At 38.9% G+C, this 23,629-nt stretch overlaps 1 protein-coding gene across 1 annotated transcript in view; it reads left to right on the top strand.

Moving 5' to 3' along the window:
* Window positions 1-1,582: 1,582 nt before the first annotated feature.
* Window positions 1,583-23,629, top strand: part of GBF1 (golgi brefeldin A resistant guanine nucleotide exchange factor 1) — a 101,957-nt gene continuing 79,910 nt past the window's right edge. Inside the window, exons 1-2 of the mRNA XM_009888831.1 lie at window positions 1,583-1,678; window positions 2,989-3,055. Coding sequence (XP_009887133.1) covers window positions 1,583-1,678; window positions 2,989-3,055 — 163 coding nt within the window. The remainder of the gene's footprint in view (window positions 1,679-2,988; window positions 3,056-23,629) is intronic.

Raw genomic sequence — 23,629 nt, 5'->3', positions numbered from 1 at the left:
TTGTGGAACACTTAGGAATACTATTATTTATAATTAATCTAATGAAGTAGAAACAGTTTTGCCACAAGATTATTCATCCTATTGCAAACATATAAAAACCAGAAACAATAAATCTGATGCTCTCCCTTGATAGGGTATCTTTTTATAATATTTTGCTTTCTTTCCATTATTTACAGAGTCCTGAAGCAAATTAGTCTCTTTCACTCAGAGGATATTTGTATACTTGAAGTGTTGTTGATAATTCAAACATGTTAATTAATGTGACACCTGACAGATCCGGGATGTATGTTCTGAAATGTCTGTGGCGGTGTTTCTGAGGTCTGGAGTAATACACCAAAACTGTTTCCTTCCAGCTTTGGCTTTGCTACATGGGCAAAATTCCTTCTCATATTCTCTGTGTTTCATTATCCCCCTGCCCTCCCTCCCCGGTTGAGTCCTTTAAATGAGCTGGTCTGATTTGAAGTGTTATGATCAATGTTTCATCTGTTTTCAGTATTTTGCTTCCCTATGGATGGCCTGTTGTGATTTCAAGCTGGATTCCTCATTTTCTGTTCATATCTTCTGAAAAAAGTCTCATTACTTGGCTACTATTTCACTACATCCTTCTCATCTGTAGACATGGTATTGTCTGACTCTCTGGCCTCTTTATAGGTCCTGTTTATTCTTCATGAACAGTCATGTCTGTTCATTCTCCTTCATTCTTATTTCTTTATGCTTGACTATATCTGGGCTACCACTAGTGTAAAGAGAGCAAGCCTACAGTAATCTACTCTTTGTTTCTTTTTCTCAGAGCATTACAAATATTTCTTGCTTGTAAAAATTTTTTCCTCTCTTCTGGCTCTCTCTCTGGGTACATCAGTCTAAGTTTTTCCCTGTAAGATCCCAGGCTACATGAGAGTAAATGTCTGCCTTTAGCTTTCTCACTTTTTCTCACCGTGTTTCATCCAGTTTTGTCTCTTGTTTTGGTCATTTCTTTGTGAGGTCTTACCCATGACTTTTTTTACTTGCCCACTTTCTTGAAAGCTTTTTTCGTGAAGCAACTGTGAAATCAACATCTGTTACAAATTACTTTATTTTGTCAAAGTTTAAAGTCCCAAAGAGTTTTGCTCTGGCCAGCTTATTCAAGCCACTGATGCTTATTTAAGAGAGTACAAGATTGGCTTTGTGTTCTGTGTAGAGCTGCAGGACTTTGCATAAGTGCTGAAGATACGTGTGTTATTGCATTGTCATGGGTGTCTGTCCTGGTACCCTAACACTTCATCTTTCTGTGAACTTACATAGACTGGAAAAAAACAAGGAATGTGCCTCGGCAAAGTTGTCTATTGCTTCACAGATGCCCTGTTGTAACTAACGGTCTGCTCTCATGGTCTTGAAAACGCACTTCCACTCTGTGGAAAAACGTTCTTTTTGACAAAATGACTGTATTTGTCTGCATGCACAAAACAAAGATTTGAAAGAGTTTCTTGCATCTCTGCAGGCCTCCTGCATAACTAAGGCCAACTTGATGTTTTATCTGAGGAAGAGAATGATCCCGAGGGGCTGGAGATTAATTTGAATTACCTTTATTTTCAGGATTGTCAGGATGGTGGATAAGAACATTTACATTGTACAAGGTGAAATCAACGCGGTGGTGGGAGCCATAAAGCGTAATGCCCGATGGAGCACTCACACACATCTGGTAAGTTACCTTGAATTGTTGCTACCTGTTCATGCTATGGCAGAAACCACCTGATTTTAGAAAAGTACCTCCATATTTTTTTTTAGTGCTCGTTATAGTACCTTTGTAAGTAAAGCTGGAGTAACTTTCTACATTGTTTCATGCTGAGCAGTTCTGGCTTCTTGTGTGTCAGCGACTGTAAGAGGTACAAAGCTGGAAATCTTCTACCTGTATACCCTGTAGACAAACAAAAAACTCCACATTGTATTCCGTATGGGAATCATCTGATTTAGACTTTTATTGCCTGGTATGTCAGGGATTTTGAATATATGGTGATATTTTATTTAGCACAATGTTTTTGTATATCTTTTGTGCCCTCTTAGAGAATACAGTCTTCATCGTGAAAGCCATGAAATAAAAATTGGTGAAGTCATTATATATAGGGTATTTTTTAAATTTTTCCTATGGCATAGTATCTTTTTTTTTAGCTTTGTTTTCTGACTGCTAGCTATATTTCTGACTGAAACCTGTTAATTGTTTCAAACCTGTTTTGTTAAAAGCCATTAATACAATGTCTCCAAGTCTAATGATGGAGTGGTCAGTTTATGGCTTCCGCAGTGTAAATGTATGCATGTGGCGTACTGTATCTGCGGTGCACTTCAGAATGTCGCATGAATAGCAGATGGCTGTCATCCAGCACAAGTGGTTTCGGTTTGTCAAAGGGCAGGGCCCTTTTTCTTTCTAACAGGCGTTTCTTCATTAGTCCTCACTGCCACTCAGTAGGAGGTGTGGCTGCGGGTGTACACAGCTTGGAGAAACTGCTGCTCCTCCTTATTTTAATATCATAAAGATAGACTAAGGCTAAAGGATGCAGCTAGTCGTATAAATTTTGCACTGTGATTCTTTCTTCAGGTTATTTTAATGGCTCCAAATGTCATTGTGTTTCTGTTCCCATTACAATCTGCATAGATTAACATTATAGCAAATCCAGATGAGCCATTTCAATGTGGTACGAGGTAGATTTGCTCTGAAATTTATTGAACAGCAGAAGGCTAATCGGAAATACTTCTAAGGACAATAAAACCAAACCAGAATGCTCAGTCTTGAACCTATGCTTTGACATTTGAGCTGTATGACATTGGGGAGCACTAGCAGGAAAATAAAAATGCTTGTCTTGATTTTCATGGAGTAAACACACTGACAGTGATAAACTCAACCCACAGTACTTCTCTGAATATGAAGGTGAGGTCTTTACAGACCCATTATTAAGATTTGCCTTGGGGAATATGTTTTGCCTCATTAATGACTTCCTTCCTATACATAACCTATAGGATGAAGAAAGGGATCCCCTGCTGCATAGCTTTAGCCTCTTAAAAGAAGTGCTGAATAATATAACAGGTAAGGTTATACAGAAATCAGCAGGTACGTGTACCTACTAGGGTATATGCAAATAAATGTACAGGTGTACTTGTTTGTGTTATTTACTATCTAGAGGTCATATATTGAATAACAAGAAAAGAGCAAATATGTATATACTTCTAGATAAATAATACCGATGTAAACTAGTACACAAATAGCACTGCTTGCTGCTATCTGGAGAGATATATATATTTATGTGTGTGTATACACTTATGTGTGTGTATACACACATTTTTCTTAAATATAAATATGCATGTTTCTTCAATATACTGAAGCTTGTAGTAATATCTAAAATCTGGTGTATTAGTATGCATAGTCTTTCTGTGCTCTGTTTATGCTTTCTGATCTGTGAATGATGGGAAAAATCTGCTTAGAAAGTAGCCTCCCATTATCTGTTTTCTCCTTACATTCTTTGATTTGTTGTTTTTCATCTTTTGTTATCAGTAATAAGTGAAGCACAGACTTCACTTTCCATTTGGGTCTCTTGAATCTTGAAGTGAAGGGCTTACTTTGTGACCAGTTGCGCTGAAAGGAACTGGAAATGTATATTGATTACAGACGTAGAACACAAGGCTGTGATGTGTAGTCTGACTAGGATTTTTCTCCCAGCCTGTCTTTCTCCCCTTCCCCCAAAGTTTTCTCTATTTGTAGTTTCAGGAGTGATTGTTTAAGTGTAACCTAAGTATATGCTGAGAGTCTGGAAGTGAGGTTAATACTGAGCTGCATGTGGCATTCTGCTGGTTCTTCCCAGGATTTGTCTTACTGATTGTAGTATTTGAAAGTGAGCTTTATTTCTGGTCCCTTTATTATAGTGAGTGTTCAGAACTGCACTCAACTTAAGGTTGAGATGGACTTCTTGCATTTCTAATTTCGAAGTGCGCTCATTCTTGTGTCAGCGCTGAGTCTGGAACCCCATAGAAAGTATTTTCCGTAGAATTACAGTAGTACCGCTTCCACGAAACGTGCTGAGGACATGTGCTGGTTCTAAGCCCTTATTCCTTCGTCTTTTGTGGCTGCAAATGTAATGCTTTACTTTTCTTGCCAGCTGAACTTCCCTTGGTTGTGAGCAGGACTCTTCTGTCAGGTTATGTTATCTTGGGGAACTCCTGCACAGCTTGCATTTCTGGATAGTATCTTTGTTCTAGATGTTATGCTTGTACCCAGACTACATGACAGTCTGGATTTGTGTTTTTTCTGTAAGGTCACTCGCCTTCTGTGGGATATGCATGCAGTCACCAGAAGTGTTTTAGGAAGAAATCCTCCTTCTCTCCCTTCTATGAGATAAAATTTTCTTTAAAATGAGACTCTTGAAGTTCTTTGCCATTATTGCAAAAACCTCTTCTCATCAACAAGAGCAGGGAATGTCAGGATGCTCAAATAAATGCAGTATGAGTAAATGTCAGGGACTGGCCATTGATCTAGAGTAGCTAGGTACAACATGCTGTTGACTTGTTGGGAAAAAATGCAAGCCTACTATCTGCTTGTTAGAGAAAGCAAAGTTTCATGTACTGAGAGATTCAGAGACTCCCTGTGAGTATTAGTCATCATGTAATAATTGCTCAAATATGGTGATGATAGCCGTTGGTTTGACTACATGGGGTTCTTTTAAACAGGTAATATCAGCTTCAATGACTGCTATTTACAGACTAGTGTCTTGAGATAGGACATCATTGCCATGACCCATTTCTTTTCAGTTTTAGACAACGACTGGTTCCCAAGCAATACTTTGAATGATATAGAGTTTCCTGCCTCATCTTCCAGGCAATGAGAAGTCCAAGCTTAGGGTTTTTTTTGGGTGGTTTTTTTAGTGCCTAGACCTTCCTTTCATGTCTCTTTCATTAGCTCATGGAAACGCATTGCTTTTATATTTAAATTTATTCAAGCTGTAATCTTTGACATTTGAGTTAGCTTTTAGTACAATTTTGCATTTATAGTAATATATATTATGTATTTTCTCAATCCCCCAAGAACCCATTTTAATCTGTTCCGGATGCAAATTTCAGGCTGCCTTGTCCCATCTCCCCTCTTGCTCTCGCCCTCCTTTCCCCTCCCCCATGGAGCATGTTTGATCAGGTGTGGCAGGAATATCCACTGTCAAGCTGCGCCCTTTATATTAGTCAATATTATCCTTCCTTCCCTCCCACTCCCTTCATTCTCCTCTGGGCTTTACCAGTTGATTTATAATTTTGGAATTCTCATCGGAGTCTGTAATACAGTTTGTTCATTATTTAACCAAAACCTGTTTAATGAGCAAAGAGAGGCAATGTAAATGTTAGGCATGTTGCAGTGGAGTACCTTTTGTTCTCCTCTGAGCGAGTGGGTATTAACTCTGTCATGACTGTGATGCTGAAATACCCTGGTCGAGGGTATAAAGATGCACCGTATGCCTCCAGCAGCTAAAGATTCCTATTTCAAAGTATTGCTCCTCAAGAGTAACTAAATTACATAATGTGTTTTATTTGGTTACCAAAATAGTAAATGCTTGCTTGCAACTAAGTAGTGGTATCCCATCCCATTGTAATATCGAAATGGGCTCTTGAAGGAGCATCTAGAGAAGATGCTGTCGCTCAGCACAAACAATCCCATGATTATGGTAAGAGTAACTTCACTTTTACAGTTCAGCATACCCAGCTAAGGGCCTTGGACCTGAATTATGTGGAATGATGTTGCTCTTTAAAATTCTGACAGAGAAACTTAATTTCTGTGGCAATTTTATGTAGATTTATAAAAGCAGTTTAATAATTTGAAAATGAACAGCATGTCTGTTCTGATCCACTATTATTTGGTTTATTGTATGCCATTTTTATACTTTTATGGGCTGCATATATTTTAATTATTATTGATAGTAGTTGCCTGAAAAACAGAAAGGAAAAATAGAGGTTCTGTCGCCTTGGGTGATGCATAAGTTACTCCAAGATAAATTTAATAGCTGAACGCTTGTTATACTAAGATAAGCACCGTAAACCTAAGTTTGATGTGGTGTATCATATTTCCAATGCTTAGAAGAAGCAAAAATCTGTGTCCTGAGTTACGACCATATGGAAGGCATGACTATCAAGCTTTGTCCACACATGCAAAATTGAAATACAACTACATCTTCAAAGGTTATTTTAAAAATGATGGAAGCCTTAGTATTGGTACAAGTTTGGATCTAGCGTCACTGTCACAACTTCCATTTGACTGCTTTTTAAAGTAAGCTGAGTAGAAAATGTGGCTGGATGTTGAAATATTTGTTCATTTCGTCAGTTTTGTTATGGATTTAGGTCAACAAAAGGAAGCTTCTTTTTGACATCCAGTGATAACTGAGCATCTTCTCTTTCATGAGTATTTCCAACTTAGGATGCTCTTCAGCTCACTAAGGAGAGGTTGTATAACCACAAAGGGTTGGAAATATGAATTAATTATAAGGCTGCTTTTCCATGATCTGATGAGGCTTGGGTTTCCTTACATCTTGCTGTGGCTGTTAAAAACTTCAAACCATTTCAGTATGATGTAGAGGTAAGAGCCCGTACTTCTGTAGTCGTTCTCCTCGTTGCAGAATTTGTGCTTTGCTCTGACTAGGGGGATGAGTCAGTAACCAGGATTTTCACGACTGAAGTACTGCTTACTGGTGTGTAGGATGGCTTTAGGACAGAAAATGACTGAATACAACTGCCGTGTACAAGTCAGCAGTGCAGTGGGAGAAGCAGGTGTTTGTGGAAAGTGTGTGCATCCAGAGTCTATTTAAATAAGGTTTAAAGTAGGTAAACACACCTGTGAAGAGGTGCTTGTGTATATTTTAGGTCCATGAGTGCCAGACTGGAAGGTTTGAGTCCTTTTATCCTCTGGTGGTTCAGAGTTAGTGCATTTAAACAGAAGCTGCAAAGTAAGCTGTTAGAAGCACTCTGATTTCATGCACATTCATGACATTTTAAATGAATGCTTGTACAGTGGGTTCAGAAGAATCTTTTCATGGCTTATTTCAGACAAGAAGCTGCTGCAAATCTCCATCTTTAGAGGGTTGGCTGGGGCATTAAGAGCTGGCTAAAGGTCAAATGACTGTAACCGTAAGAGAACCTTTGCCCAGTGTACTGACTTAATATACTTGTTACTGTAGCCATCAGTTTTCTGGTATGTAGATTTGATTGCACACTCATTTTCTCATGTCTGAGCTCTGAAAACTCAGTTTTTAGGGAAAACCTGACATTTGTAGAAAACAACCAGGAATTTTATCCTGGTTTGGGATTAATGTCTGAACTTTTTCTGGAAGATCTAGTTTTAAGAAGTGGTAAATCAGTAGTAAATATAAATGCTTGGCCTGCTCTCAATGCTATTGCAGTGCTATTGAATAGAATCTGAGATATTCATTGTGATCTACTCAAGTTAAGAAATTGGAAAGAATGATTTTATTTTTTTTTTAAAGAAGTGTAGGAATTATGGATATGTGATACGTATAGTGCTACAGTGCTTGTTATTTTGCACTTTGTGGATAAGAGCAATGCGGTATTTTATTTATTATTTATATCTTCAATTTCTGCAGGAAGTGCTTGGACTTACTAGTAAATAACAAATACTGATAAATTATAAGCTGTGATGCTTCTCCCTTTGTTTGCATTGAAGAATTGCGATGTTATCTAGAGCAGACATTTAAAAATATCACCGAAGCTTTCTTCTGTTGCATAGCAGCTTTATATAAAAGATGTAGAAGACTCACTGGTCTCCCAGATGATGTCTATTCCTGTGATAACTTTTAAAATAACTCACTTTTTTGTGTTGAGTAGCAGGTATCCATATATGTTGACTTGGTATATTGCAAAACCAAGCAACTCGGGCTAACATTTTATAAAACTTCTAAGAAGAGTGGAAGGCACGTAAGAAAGGTTAGGGAATTGATAGAGTAAGGTTTCTTCCATAACTTTAACTCAGCTTCACTCTTAGTTAGTGTGTGACAATACAATTTGAGTCCACACCGAATGACCTGACATAGTGTACAGAAGTTGTAGTTAATTTGTCTTAATATTTTCTGTCACCTTACTGTAAGAAATATGATGATTAAGGTGACAACCTTAGTTTCGTGCTTACTTTGCAGGCTGAATCCAGACTTGATTTTTGTGAATTGTGTTCAGACAATGTAGTAAAAGTTGGCATTTTAAAAGCAAGTTCCTAGTCTTCATGAATGCAGGCATCCTTCCAAGTGCACCAAGAATGTAAACCAATGCAGTATTTTTGCTTTGAAGCTGCAGGTAGTTCTAAATACTGTCTGTGAGAGAGATTAATCATCTTTTTAATCTTATTGTAGTGTCAAATGACTGTCTTATGGCTGAGGGCTTTGAATTTCCCTCAGATTATAAATTTCTATTGATATTTTTGGCATAGATTATTTTGATGTTACTGGAGAAATAATAAACCAGACTTTTCCCAGGTGGTTGCTAATTTCGTGTTTTACTTTCGAAGTGATTTTCCAGACCTGGGGTGTGAACTTCTCAAGCGCAAAACTAACAGCAAAATTGTCATAATTTCACTTAAGATTTAGTTTATTTTCTGTGTAAAGAGGAAAGAGGAGGAATGTGCTTGATGAAGAATAACCCCTAGTATTTGGGATGCGTATAGATGCACCATAACCTTTTCCAAGGCTTTCCTGTTGTGTGTGGGACAGTGTGAGAGGAGTCAGATATAGATGGGGTCACTCTGAACTATAATGATTCTGTGGAATTGTTCGCTGAGCCCTTCAACATAGTGTACTGAATGCAATTGGGACTCCTGAGGAGTGGAAGCTTGTAATTGAGAGATCGTATATCTAAGACTGAACAGGCAGAAAGGGCTAAACTGTGGTTGTGTAGCTTCCTTAATTTGATAACTTTTCAGCTCTTGTGTTCATCTTCTATTTTGTGTTTCTGAGTAGTAAGAAAGTTACTCAGTAAATTAAGAAGTTGAGTGACTCTGGGAATATCTTGAGCCAAAAAAACAGTAAGATGGTCTCCACACAAGGTATTTCTGTATTTCTCTTCAAGTCAGGGCGTTTGAACTGTCCCTTCTGCAGTCTACCACCACGCTTGCAATACCAGCTAAGCATCCTTTTAATACAATTCTTTAGCTGCAATTTAAGACTAGAGCTTGGAGCTTAACAGTCTTCCATCTGTGTATGGCTGATGACTGGCAGGTACAGGCAGGAGGTGGTGCTGTTGGAAGGAATTGTTTCCTGACCCCTAATCCTTAAGGACCCAAGGATTTAGATGGACAAGCGCTCCTGGCTGTTGCTTGGCAGAGTTCCCACAGTGGACTTGTTCCGTAACACCAGCCTTCTGTTACCACTGCAGGGCTGGGCTCTGAAGAGCTGCCACATGTGCACGGTGTGCAACTGACTCTCTCTTGTTCCACGCTTGTTGAGCAATTACTTTCCCACTTGTTGGGCACTCCATTATTTCCTTCAGTTACTGCTTCTGTGTGAAGTGGAGCCATAAAGGAAATGGCCTAATGTACATACATTAGAGGGCAATAAATTGCAGTTTGATTTGGTAGAAAGGCAGTACCAGATGCTCTGCTGAAGTTAAGGTTCCTCTTAAGTCATCCATGGATGCTTTATTCCAGGGTTTTTTTGATGATGATGTCTTTGTTTTGGTCAAGATTTGTTAAAAGGAATTGTGGCCAATTAAGTGACATTAAGGCTATTTGCATTATAGTAAAAGCCCTCTGGAAGTAGGAGTGTGCGTGAAATTGCTGAATTCAAGTAAAAGTTTATTAAATATATAGCTCTTCTATCACCTTTCCTTCTTTTAACTGTCTTCTTGCTAAATTGCTGCCATCTAACCTGTTGAAAACAATCTCTCGAAGGTGATTTATGTCAAAGAAGCAATAACTTGTCTCAGAAAGTGCAGGTGCATATTTATACAGTTGCATAATATGTAACAGGACTGCCAAGAGGCATGGGTCATACGTACACGACAAGCATACTGAAGCATTCCTCACCTCAAAGAGTTTGTAGCTTAAGAGGGTGGAAGCAGAGAGAAGTCATTAAGTACACTAAGTTGTTGAACACTTGAGGGTTTTTCTTAATGACTGCCTCCATTTGTCCATCAAACATGCCATTGTTGGATGATCCCTAATATGGTTTATAGCAAGATGTGAGTTTGAAGGAGAGGTTTGAAAGAAGATTCAATTGGGCAAAATGTCCGTTTTTCAGGAATAGCGCAGGGATGTGTGATAAAGTGCTACTTCTCTTGATGAAATTAGTAAGGAAGAAAAAAGCCAGCAAGAAGAGAGGTAGAATGGAAAGGATTTAAAGGTAAGCATAAAAGTATCAGAGTAGTGGAGAACGTTGTTATTAAAATAGCAAGTGGATTGGTTAGGGAACGGTAATAGTGAGGGATGTGCAAGTTGGTGGCTTGCCTGTTTGGGGTAAACTTGCAAGAGCTGTTTCTTTTTAGGGTAACTGTACCTAGCTTGCCTGCTGTATGAGTATTGTGGAATAGATTATTGCTGAAGAGGTGTTGTTTGGGTTTGGTTTTTTTTGCAAATAGGGAAAAAAAATGCTTCCAAACTCATTGTAAGTTCTTAAAAAAGTTTCAGATGGGTATGTCAAGATCTTGCTTCTGTAATTTACCTTTAGAAAATTATACAAGAGAGCAAATCTGTCCAGGAAGGAGCTATAAAACTTAAATGCGTGCAGTCCTATGAAAACTCCTGTCATCTTTTAGATGAAATGATTTTAACTTGCTTTGCAGCACCTCTAAAAGCTACAAAGAAAAGAAAGTTTGGTATATATTGCCTATAATACAGTGGCTTAAAGGTAGGATCTGAGGTCTTGTGATATGATGGATTCTGAGGTGAAAGAGATGGAAATGTCATGTCATGGATGAGTTTAAAGTGCGTTCATTCCAGTGTTGGTGGTCTCAACAGGTACTTTCTGTGAATTCTTTAATAGAGTGAGGAAGGCTAAATTGTGAGTGAGTTAGATATATGTAAATCTTCTATGGATAGTGAATCAGTACACGACATCACAAAATTGTAGGAAATAAAACCCATCTTGAGAAGGAATATTTATCAACTAGTCCTAGTTATTGCAGAAAATTACATTAATATTGTACGCTGTACTGTATTTATGTGACTTGGAAATGCTCTTGGAAGCATTAAAGCAACCTGCTCTTGCTTAGAACTCCTAATTATATTTGGACATTTCTCCTTTAGTTTAAGGGCATGGATAGACATAGATCCCTCATCACTTGAATGTCATGAAATGAATGTCTTGATGCTCATGTCATGGTGTAATTGTGAAGTTAAATCTTGTGAGTTCAAACTACTTTTGTAATCAAGCATGTTGTGAAAGAAAGAGGAGGCGTATAGTTACAGACAGTTGAGGAACAGGACGAGATGTTACGACAAAAAACCAAAACAATGTGAGGTGGGTAGAAATGTAAAAGTAAAATGTGTTAGGTGAGAGCTTGCACATATATGCAACAGAACTGAAGTTTGGGGTCATATTGGCTTTAGCTATCCTGTTAAAATGAATAGAAACTGTTTCCATGACAGTTTATGCTAATGTCTTTTGCACTGTAGTCACAGCTATACAGTCGTAATACTCAAGGGGTGCACTTGATTAATGCTTGTTAGCTGAATGTTGAGTTCTTCAGTGATGGTGGTACTTTGTTTGTTTGATCCTCTATCTATACCCTGATATAAGCACTTCCAAAGCTCTGATTTTGAGTTCTGTCCTTGTAGCAGTAAGCTGCAACTTATTCCTAGCCATATTGAAGCAGTAAGTTCTAAACAGAGCAATCTTTCAGAACGTATATGCTGCCATGGCTTGGGGCAGGAGTCTTAATGCTTGCATGACTAAATAATTCTCGATGTGTGTGCCACTTAAATGATATGAGAGACTTCAAAACAATGCTGTTCACTTTTGGTCACGATTAACTTAATTCTGGGAGGAAGTTTTTTATTAAAATGTGTCTTTGTGCCCTGCTACTTTTCAGGAAATTGTCATTTTTCTTGATGCAATGACAAAGTCTGCCAAGTGGCTGTTGAATTAGATTCCATTCACCTCTTGATTAACTGCTTATATAATTTAGGTGGCAAATCAAGATGAGGTTGTTATCTTGATCATGGCATGTTGAAAGAGGACAGTCTATTAGATCTGGGTATAGCCTAGGGGAGGGGCTTTCTTCTAGAAATAAAACGAGTGGCACTGGTAAAACATGGTTGCTCATGTAAGCATCTTTAGTAAGTGCACTTAGGAACTTGGATGTTCTTCAAAGCAGGATTAGACAGTTTATAGTGGCCCATAATAGTTCTGTAATAACTAAGATGGCTGTCACGGCAGCATGGGAGGAGACATCATTAGCTGGTTTTCACTTCAGTCTGAGGTTTTCACGTTTGTTGTTCAGAAATATTATGGTTTTCTTTGCATACTCAGCTCTTAGTTAAAACATTTGGGGTTTTGGGGTGTGAAGCGCAAATATATTCAGTCAGACTTAAGATCTAACAATAACTGTCAAATTTTACTTCTGTGCTTCCCCTCTCGTAAATACATTCGGCCTCAGTATGAAATTAGCACTTCAGATGTGAAGTGATAAGGCTTGTACAGGGAGTGGGGAGAGCACAGTCCTGGGAATATTTGCTTTGGTGGCATTGTTGATGATGAACACTAAGGTGTAGGAAATATGTTTGCTCAAATGTTTACCAGTCTGTTAAAATATGGTAAACAGGAAGAGACTTTTTCAGTTGAACCAGGAGAACTGTGATACTGTAGAAAAATTAGATTTTGGGTTGGCAAAGAGATAAGTTCTAAATAACAAACTTCTCTGAAAGCGCATGTCGTCTTTGCGTGATACAGGAGTCTGAGCATTTTCATGAAGGCTTCTGTTTCATTAAGAACATAAGGAAAGAAATATCCATGTTTGGTAAATAAAAAAGTGACATTTTCTTGGGGAAAAGGCTTTGCTGAGACTGTTGGAGAGAGGAGAAGAAATACAAAGATTCAGACATTGTAGAAAACAATAGAGCAACTCTAACAGAGTAGCTAAATGGTAGTTCAATTATTGAAAAAAAAATGTTTTCTTCAGAGAAAAAGAAATTGCTGAAGAAATATATTATTAAATAAGGGGGTGGGGCGGGGAGGGGAGAACCATCACAGGCATCCTGGAATGCTTAATTTAATGGTTTGGTAATTGACTATTAGAGCTTTGTGTCAGAGGCAACATCAACTTAAAGTTTGCAAACTGTTTTCTCCCTTCCACTTTTACTAACAATCCATTAACAATCTGAAAGTTAATTTCATTCTCATTCAGCGGCCTTTAAATTGTACAGTTTCTTTTTGGATGGCAGTTCTTAATGCTATTGAGTTTCGCAACCCGTACTGGTACTTGTTCACATGCACAAGACCCATGTGCTGCAGCGGAAGGTCACACACTCCCTTTCACTCTGCAGGAACAGCAGGTGATGGTACCAGCTGTTCACATCCCCGTATTAGATGCCTGAATTTGAGCAGCTGTATGAGGCTGCTAATAAACTCTAACATGTAATGCAGTTCATATTTTGCCCACATTTCACTTGATCCTGCTCAGCATCGGCCAGTATTTTTTTAACGTCTTTCAATGCCACCCATCAGATGCTCATTTCCTTTCTTGTTGTGCTGGTCTCCACTCCTCTCCTATGATGTGCCAGCCGGATGCTTGAAAAGTGTTCAGTGTTACAGATTTGGAAAGGAAGGAGTACCAGAAAATGTGCAAATGTTCAGGCTTTAAGGAAGCAGGAATAATCTCTCTAGCAAAAGCGTTTTAAAATTTTAAAGCTTTAATGTTGTAGCAAAAATAATCTATACTGATCTAAAAGTTGTACTTGTCCTTAAGTAATACTCATTTTGGAAACAAACATAGGTGTTTTTTCATTTGTTTGTTTTAGCAGAATGGGTCAGAAGTGCTTTCGTTCTGAGGAACCTCTACTTGCATTCAGCTAGCTGAAGAGGCCTTGTTATGTGGATCTGCTGTTAAGAGAAGGCTGCAGTGCTTTTTAATTCCACCTCGAGTAATAAAAATGGCCTGGCCATGAGTTTTGATATATCCACAGTGATTTCAACTTGTGCTTTTTATTTAAAAAGCTTATTTGTGACCTGTTAGGACCCTCTGTTAAGCCAGTTAAATAAACGGTGGAAAGGTTGAAACTGCCTGTCTGCACTTCCCAGAAAAGGGGAGGAGGGAGCCAAAGGAAGGATATTTACCGTTTTAAACCCTTTCAGCTCCTCTGTTCACTTCTTCCTCTTGCATCACTGACGTAGCTCCCATCTCCTTCTCTGGAAGACTCATAGTACCTAGAACTGAGAAATACCTTGGTTCCACTGACTGGCCACCAATGTGATGCCACAGTGTTCTTGCTAACAAGATCCTGAGAGGTGACTTTGATGTTTTGTGTTTTGTTGTTGGTTTTTATTTTTCCCCCCTTTGCTGTAGTCTTAAAAAATGCACTTTGGAATCAAAGCCATATTGAGGTAGGGGCTGTGAAGAGCATAAGAACATCTTTTGAAAATGTGGAGATGGAGGTGGGTAAGAGAGTTTATTTGGTCCTTTGCTCAAAGGATCTCAGGGAACTTAAAACTTCAGCAAGAGCCAAGATAATTATCAGCAGTCGGGGGTTAAGTATTTTATAAAATTATGAAAAAAAAAGAACCTAGCTGTGCAGTTAGCATTGGAAGAGATAGCATGAGATTAGAAGTATATAGTAGAATATAGGAAGAATATAACTGTTAAAATAGTAAAGTGGCTTAGCTCAGAAGAAATAAAGCTAGCTTTTCATTAGATCCTATTCTTATTGCTCCACGACTCAACTCATTTTAGCTGGTCAGCATTTTTAAATTGAACTATCAGAAATCTAGAACTGGTTTTCCTTGCTTGATCATTTCTTGCTTTTCTACAGCAAAGATGGCACTTTGTTTTTTTTTTTTCTGGATGAGGAATGGCAGATTAGGGCTGTAAGCTTCTAGTTTAGCATCTAGCCTTTTTTCAGACAGCCTTGCAATTTCTTTCTAGACACCCAGTATTAATTGGTTGAAACAGCCAGTTATTTTTAACTGCATGCTTCAGATTTTTGTATTTTTTTTTTTTTTTACTGTTCAGGTGTCTCTGTCAGCTGTAATGAATGCAGTTGAAGTAAATAGCTGTATCAAATGAAGTACCTCTTGTCCCCACAACTGCTTCCAAAATAAACCGAGAATAATGCTTTACACATTTTGTCTCGTTTAACTCTAAAGGCAAGCAAGAGAGGAAGCATGGATTAACATGTAGTGATTTCTAGGAGCTGTTCTCTACTCAGATTCCTCTGTGCTTGGGCTGACTGACAGGGACATGTGGCTCAAGTGCATCTGGAAATATAGCTCTGGCAAAATTTGGTCGGGTAAATATAGCAGGAACGGGTTGTCAGGGCAGGAGACGGATTGTTCTGGGAAAGGAAGTGCAGTCTGTCTGTCGTCTGAATAACAATTTCCTATATTTCTGAGACTTACCTCTTTGTTGCAGTGCAGCTAAGGTACCAGCAGGATTTGACATATTTGCTGTGTGTGTTGTCATTTGTTCTTATGGTGGGAATATTACCAGAAATGGTAAAATTGAGAGGAATAGCTATAGAGAATTGATATCGATATATCCTATGGTGTTTAAATAGCAGTGGCACACACTTTGTTCTAGTTTAAGCCCTTTTTGAACGTAGGCAGGGACATTAAATGTGAAAAGTAACTCCCAGAGTTTCACAACATGGTAATGCAGAAGAATGCTGACGTTTGTTTTGGTGCAAAATTGTTTCTAGCCCACATGGTTCCAGAAAAAAAATTAAAAAGACCAAAAAACCTCAAACAAAAAAAAGCCCTCTTGAAAACAGCCTGAACGCCTATATTCTAAAATTCTTTTCGTTTGTTGGTAGTTGATACGTAGAAGATGAGCAGGGGTAGAAGAAGCCAATTACAAGGCTTTCCTCCAGTGAAAGCTGATTGGCACAGGGGTAAAGCTTCTTGAACCATTGTGATATTGATTCAAGTCTCAACGAAAATTGTATCGCTTGTGGAGAAAATTGAAATAGCAGTGTTAGAGTGGCCTACAGAAGTTTAAGTATGCATAGGAGAGTGTAGGCTGTATTGTATACAGAAAGGCACAATCATGGGCAAGGAGAATTAAAATCTTAACAGATGCAAGCAGTAGAAAATGGGTTAGTAAATTACAGACTTTCTGAAGTTTATCAAAGGAAGTTGGAGATGACTATGCGTTGAATGGGGAAAAAAAAAACCCAAACCCTAGTTAAACATCAGTAATAGCTGGCTATGCTTTCTCCCTCTCCATAAAGCATCGAATAACTTTATCTATACCATTTGCAGCATACTCTTGACTCAGTGGGCTGGGGTTTTTTCAACTGCTTGCTCAAGAACGTATGGAAGATGGAACCCCTGATAATTTCGTGGCCGGTAGCTGCCTGCGGGTAGTTACTGACTCTGCAGCTTGTCCTGAGCGGTTGCGCACTGCTTTGCACCGTAGAGAGCTCTCGGTCTGCTGCCCTGTGCCGTGGCTGTGGCTGTGGCTGGTGTGGGGTGGAGTTAGGAACCAACAGGTGCACGGCATACCGCACGAATGTGGAGGCACAGAATTTGTGGCCAAGGGCACTGGGGGTAAATAACTAGTTGTAAAAAGTGTTAGGTGAATGCTAACGTTTTCACTGAGCAATGAGTCTGTTCTAAAATCTGCCCCAGAAACTTCCATAGAATAAGCTTCAATTTTTATGCTCAGAAGTCTGAAGAGCTAAACTGATGTTAGGATTTTCTTTGCCGTATAGGGAAAAAATCACTAGTTTGCTGGAGGATGCAACTGGTTCAGACTAGAGGCTGTCCAAAAACTTTCTGTAGTTAGAGCAGTAGGATAAGATACAGTATTCTGTGCCTTTTGAGTGAAACCTGCATGACTAAGTAGAGAAAATTGTTTTGTCAATGTATAGTGTTCTTCAAAAATATTTGTAAGCCCTCAGGATTACTTCATTATTTCTTCTCATTGCACCAGGCCCAAGTACTGTGCTGCTTGTCATGACTTATGTAGCGATAAAACCTCACCATTTCTCATTCCCAGAGCCAACTCAAGACTTGTTACTCCATTTACTAGCTGTGTTACATAGCACCCTGACTTGCCTAGGCCTTTTGTAATGTAAACCTCAGCAGAAGGAACAGTTATTTAAAAAAAAAAGAAAGTCTATGCTTGTCTTATTGTCGCACTATTGCGTGCATGCATGCCTCTCATCCCAGGTGTTCCAGCTTCCAGCAATTGAGATTTGAATTCTACCTCTTGGAAGTCTCAGTTTCTCTTCAGTCTTCCCAGGCGCTGTTCCTCCAAGCCCTTTTAATCTAGTTCTTTATTCCATTTTATTTTTTCTTTGCCTGGCTCACCCTGGAATAAAACTGAAAGGACTGAAACTTCATGTTGCAGGTGAAATTTCGTGTCATAGGATGGGATCAGACATGTTGTCTGATCATCTGGTACTGGTAAACTGTTGTTTGTTTTTCTGTGCATCAGCTGTCAGTATGTATGGCAACAAACAACTTTTTAGTCAGGTATCTAGCAACAGAAATTAAATCAAGCATAAAATATATTCAGAATATATTATCTTTGCTTATGTGTTTACCAGCATTTAATAAAAGGATGTTTTTCCTTTCTCCGACATTTGTATTTTGTTTTAAAATGGCAGAGTTCTGCTGTGAACTAAAGGCAAGAAGCTGAGATTGTCTGCAGTGCATTAAAAGTGTATTAAAAGAATCAGACTGATATTAAAAAGAATTGCAGTTACTTAAATTTGAAAGAAATCTAGAAGGACCAAAGCACGAAGAGATTATTTGTAAAGGGCTTTGAAATTGTAAAGTATTATGTGCAATGGAATATGGAGTAGTACTGGGAGGCATACAAGAGGGTGTTAGTTTGAATAAGCATAAGAAATGGGCTATCAGTGTATTAGCAGAGTTTAAATTTCACACAAACACTTAATGTTTCTGAACTTGAAGAGATGTGAGCAGAAAGCCCAAGTATTTGTAGCCTATGAAAAGTAATCTATTTTCTTCAACTTGTTAATGAGCAAGATGTGTGAATGTCTTTAAAGCAGTAGAAAAAGTACAGATTTCTATTACTTATTTTTAGTCATTACATACCTCTTGCTTGGAGAGCTTTGCAACATTGGAAGGGAACCAAATGTGGATTAGAAGTTGAAGCAGGAAGAATAGTAGTAATTTGTGCAAGATGAAATTGGAAGGAAGGTAGAGAGAAAAAGATGTGGTAATAAGTGAAAACCAGAAAAATGCTCAGAGACTGCAATTCTGGAAAAGTTATAGAAGTTTTTGGAGCTGCTGCTGTAAGGAAAGTGACTACAATAGTTAAAACTCTTCTACAGGAGCTTTTTCTGCAGGGATTTCTGCTGGGACTGCTGTTCCACAGTAAGAATGGCTTTGCTGTGGATGTTGTCTGCATGATGATTTATTCAGGATGGCTGTAGAATTACATGTAACTCTGATCTAGCTGTGTTGATAGGTTTTGTCATGTAAATAGGAAGCATTTAATCTCTGTAAGTATAACTATTTTGCATTCTACAAATCAGTTGTAACTGTCTAGGTAATACTGAAAGCTTATGGTATTTAAGCCGTATTTACTGGCAGTAAATGCTGAATGGTTAACCTGTTCTTATAATCGCAGCTGTTTAATCTTATGAAGAAGATAGTTGTTTCATTTGAAACCTTTAAACTGTTTTAGCTACTAATTCTGGGATAAGAACACGCATAATAAGATGATGAAAGGAGCAAACAAGGACGTGTAAGTATATAGAATCTAAGTGGGAGCGTAGTTACTTTGTTCTTGACCTCCTCTTGAACACCTTTGAGGTGGTAAGCTGTATGGGAATGGAGATGATCGTTGCATTTGTGAGATACCTTATTGTCTGGTATTTTCTGAGCTGAAATTCCACTTAATGAAAATCATCTGAAGCATTAGCTTCATTTAATCTTTCAGTCTGAGCCCAAAAACTTGAACTGCACAGAACTTTATTAGCTACAACAGGGTATTGTGAAATATTTATGCTGCAACCTTTTTTTTGTATTTGAGAGAAAAATCACTTATGCTTAGAGATAGAAAAAGCAATGAAAGCAAGGCAAAACTTGGGACCGCGACATAGAGCTTTCAAGTGTACCCTGTGCATGCATAGCTGAAGTTTTATATCTGCAGAAGCTGCCTGAGTTTCTTGTAGTCCACAAACAGCACTTAGGGCCAAATGTAAATGCCACAGAAGCTGCTTTGCAAAAAGAGCATGCTTTTCCAAATTTTTTTTAGCTTTGTCTTCCATGACTCATGTTCCCTTTTTTTCTTTTGCTGTTACTTTGTTTATGCTTTTTTTTTCCCCTTTCTTTTCCCATGTAAGCCCATTAAAACTCTAATCTTTCTGGGTCAAACTTACAACTAATGTAACTTTTCAATAGGAAACCCCCTGTATTTGTCTGACATAGTTCTTGCTTCCTGTCCTTTATGTGCCTTTGCACAGTCAGCACCGAGTTTTTGTTGGGCTTAATATAAAGGGGCTTACAAAGGCAGGTGCTTCTGGATTTGAATTTATGAGACTTCCAGACATGGAGTGTCATCCGTGCTCCCCCCCCCCCCTTAATTCTCTGTAGTCTGTAATAGGTTGAATTGTAACATTCATTAAACCATTCCTCGCATTCCCTGCTTTGAAAGCTTATCAGGACTGCTTTGATTTAGTTATCTGGAACAAAAAAAGCCATTTGTGAAGGTTGGAATGGAGCTCTGGAGCAATAATATATCAGAGATCAGATTCAGGTCCCAGTTGTATTATTCCTAGGGATTTATTTGCCTGTGTACACACAGGAGCAGAGTGGTGTGTATGGAAGGCTTGCAGGAATGGAAATTGGACATTTTTTTAATGCAAATTGGACACATTTTGTTGGGACCTGTAGGGGATTTTCACTGCTTCATAATTTTTCAAAGGTTTGTTATACATCAGGCAGCCACTGCCTCTTCTTTAAACCTTTAAATCCCCCCTCTTTTTCCTGTTCTAAAGGTCAGATTTTTTGACAACTGTGTGCAGGAACAAGATTTGTTAAATCCCTTCATTTTTATTCATACAAATGTCGGTGTTTAGTGAGCAAGAGTCACCCCAGGATTCAGAGGCACATAAAGCTCCGTACAAGCCTTCTGAACCTAAATTCACTTCAGAGATGCATCTCTTCGGGACTGAACCTGCCGTCTGATTATTAACCCTTGGCACTGCACAGGGAATGCATGGTAGAACTTGCATCTCTTTCTGTCATTGAGTGGGCTGGCTTCACAGGGTGGCTGGTGTCCTCAGAGCTGGGGAGCAGCTGAAGAACTGTCGTATCTGGAGATACCACATTTACTCATCTAGCACTAGTCCTTTCTGGTGAGACAGCAAAGTACCTCATTTTGAGCCTTTCCTGTTCTGATCCAGTCAATGAAGTAAGGAGTCCCCAGTGTTAAATCCTCTTGAAGCTATTTTTAGTTTGGTTTTATACAGTTATATGCAACTCAGCTTTGAAAAAGCTAGATGATGTGCTGCTGATCTTTGGGATGTGAATGAAGACTAGGTATCCCCTTTTTTAGGGATGGCTGGCCCTGATTTGCTCCCCGGAGAGCTAGTCATAGGCATCATTCACTACTGAGCCTAGCTGTGAAGTCCTCATCCTTGTCTGCCTTCAATGTGGGTGGAGGGAAAAGGTTTAGGAGAGGGAAGTTCTTTTTCTTACCCAGAATAGCTTCTGTTGACTAAGGCAGTTGACAGATGAGATCTGGCAAGTCATGCTGTGGTGTTTTATACAAGGTTGTAAACCATTCCTTTGAGCAAAATGTTATGCTGGCAGGGTGGAGGTTTTGTTGTGTAATTATCCATAGCAAAGATTTGTGTCAACAGAGGGATAATGGTCAGGGGTTGTGCCTTTTGTCATCTGCTGGACTTCATACTGAGGTGGCTGTGGAGTGACCATATGTTTCCTTTGTTTAAGTCTGCTCTAAGGGGTTGATAATTTTGGGGGGAGGTGGAGCAGACAGCTGCAAAGGCTGGGCTGGGCAGAATCTTGACTGCTTATTTCATCACAGCAGGATTCTCCAGAGCTCATCTATCTGCTTCTCAAGTTTACCTGTGCTGTTTACGTCTGTCAGTACATCTGTGTTAGTTATGAATAAGAACCGTCTTCCCTAACCATTGTCACTTTGTTTATATAAATTTATGATACGGATTGTTAGATGTGCAGAAGTCATTCTGCTTATGTTGCATGTTTTGTGTAGATTTATGTACAAAGCAGTTTTGTTAACTTTTGTCATGCTAAATTTTGCCAGTATAATATACATCCTCAGACATTGCAGCTATGCAGTTTATTCAGAACCTGGATCTTACAGTTCATTTCCATCACAGCTGGCAACACCGTGTGCATAACTTCAAGGATGCTTCTGTGGGCTTTTTGTGTATTGATGCAAAAGCGTGGGGTGGGGAAGGAGGGTTGTCAGAGCTGGTTTCATGGCTTAGCATGTTTACTGGATTTAACACAGCTGAGATACCAGAAATGGTTAGACTATGGTTTGGTGATAGGAAAAACAAAGGAAAATGTTAAATGTTTTAGCACAAATCACTGTCAGCTTGCTTTAATATTAACCTCTTTAATTTTTATTATATTTTTTTTAGCTATTGCAAAGACATCCCTCTGGAGATGCTCTGCAGCTAGCCAAGAGTTTATGCACTGCCTTAGATTTAAATTGGCTAAGTAGGTACATACTTCGCTGGTTGCTTCTTGCAAAGTTCTCAGCCTCATGATGAGAGCAGTGAACAGTAGTTTTAGAGCCCTAGGGACTGACCTCTGAGGCTGTGCCTGCTCGCTCATGTTTAGAAAAAGGTCTTGATTCTGGCTGGCCTCAATGCTAAAATACTATTTTGTCCTTGAGCTTGGTGTTCTGAAGCAGAAAGGTGATGATCCAAAGTATTTTAGCATGCTGTCTGCTAGCCCAGTAAGGTCCACTTAAAGGCTGGCTAATGAAGAACTATTTTGGCAACCACCTACAATAACGCGTTAACTCATCACCTCTCCTGTGCAAATGGCTTTTGGCTACTAAGTCAAAAAATGCTGTGAGCAAGGATGACTTGAGCTTGACACCAGCAAAAGGAAGCCTGCTTGTCACTGTGCTTAGTGACTGTGCTGCTGTTTATTCCCCTGCTTCTTGGAGTGGGTAAAGCCTGTGTTGGGCTCCGTATTGTCCAGGATGAGAAGGGTTGGGTATGGGGGCTGAAGAAAAGAACATAGTCTGCTTTCTCAAAATAACAAGACAGCTAACACCACCTTGGAAAAAGACCTGCCTCGTGGAGGAAGTGTGTTCAACAGCATTGCTAGAATAGCTGAGTGGACTGTAATGGAATCTGTTGAAGATTAACCTTGCTGCTTTATAGACGAGCCAGACCTTCAGAAGGGTTTGACCCGAGTAGCAATTTTAAACATAAGGTCGTGGTTAATCAGTCAGAACGAGAGGGAAGGGAAGAGTAAAGTGCATAAAACTTGTCCTTCTTGGTGACTACATTAAGAGACTTGGGTATCCCAGAGGCTTTTCATTTTTTCTTTTCAATGATCAATTTAAATATGTTCCACCCAACTTTCTGGAGCCTCGGAAAACTGGTAGGGAAGGGCAGTTGGCGAGCATTAAGGTAACAGCTTAATGCTTATACCTTAAAAAGGCATGAATAAAATTAAAACAAAACAAGAGGTATTTGCCTTTTGTGTAGATAACCTGGACAGCAGTGTCTTGATTGTGCTGATAATACAGGACAGATGTGACTTGAAATAAGCCATGAGAGAGAGAAAGAGATTTCTACATGGATAGTGAGCTGTCTGGAAGCATAAGGGATTAATCTGTTAATTTTTTAGGAAGTGGGATGCAATTTATTTCCATGAGTATTTAATTTCTCTCTCTTGAGTAACTTTTGCCTGTTGTCTTTGTTGGAAAATGTTTGGGATGACAACCCCACCCACAGGCCCTAGAAAGACGAATGGGAAGATTTCCTTGGTGTTTGAGTAGCGACGGAGGCTGATGACAGCTGCCTGACCCGACTCATCTCCAGCTTCGTCCTGGTCACTTCTCTTACCTGTTTGGAGATGACTTACATCTATTGAAGGCATTTGAAGGACATCTTGTCATTTTCTCTTCCTTTTTGAAATTTCAATCACATTGATGGATCCCTTCTATTGTTAATAATACATGTCTGTAAAGAAGAATGTAGTGTGCAGTCACTGTGTAAATTGCTGCTTAAAGGATGTTCTAGGATACACAGACTGGTAAATGACCAGGTGTAGAAAGGATAGTAGTAAATTTTCTTTTAAGCCACCCATGTAACACTGAAGGTCACATTTTTAAAGGTTTAGGGCTTGGTGTGGGTGGTTTTTGCATTTTGTTTGTTTGGTTGGTTTTGTTTGTTTTTTTGTTTGATTGATTGATTGTTTAGGCTTTTTAGTATCTGAAAATTTGATTTCTATACATAAATCAAATTATTGGATTGATAGCCTAATTCCTG

Source organism: Charadrius vociferus, unplaced genomic scaffold (assembly GCF_000708025.1).
Source record: "Charadrius vociferus isolate BGI_N301 unplaced genomic scaffold, ASM70802v2 scaffold436, whole genome shotgun sequence".
Lineage (NCBI taxonomy): Eukaryota > Metazoa > Chordata > Aves > Charadriiformes > Charadriidae > Charadrius > Charadrius vociferus.
Note: the sequence above shows the minus strand (reverse complement) of the source record. Positions and strands in the feature narration are given on the sequence as shown.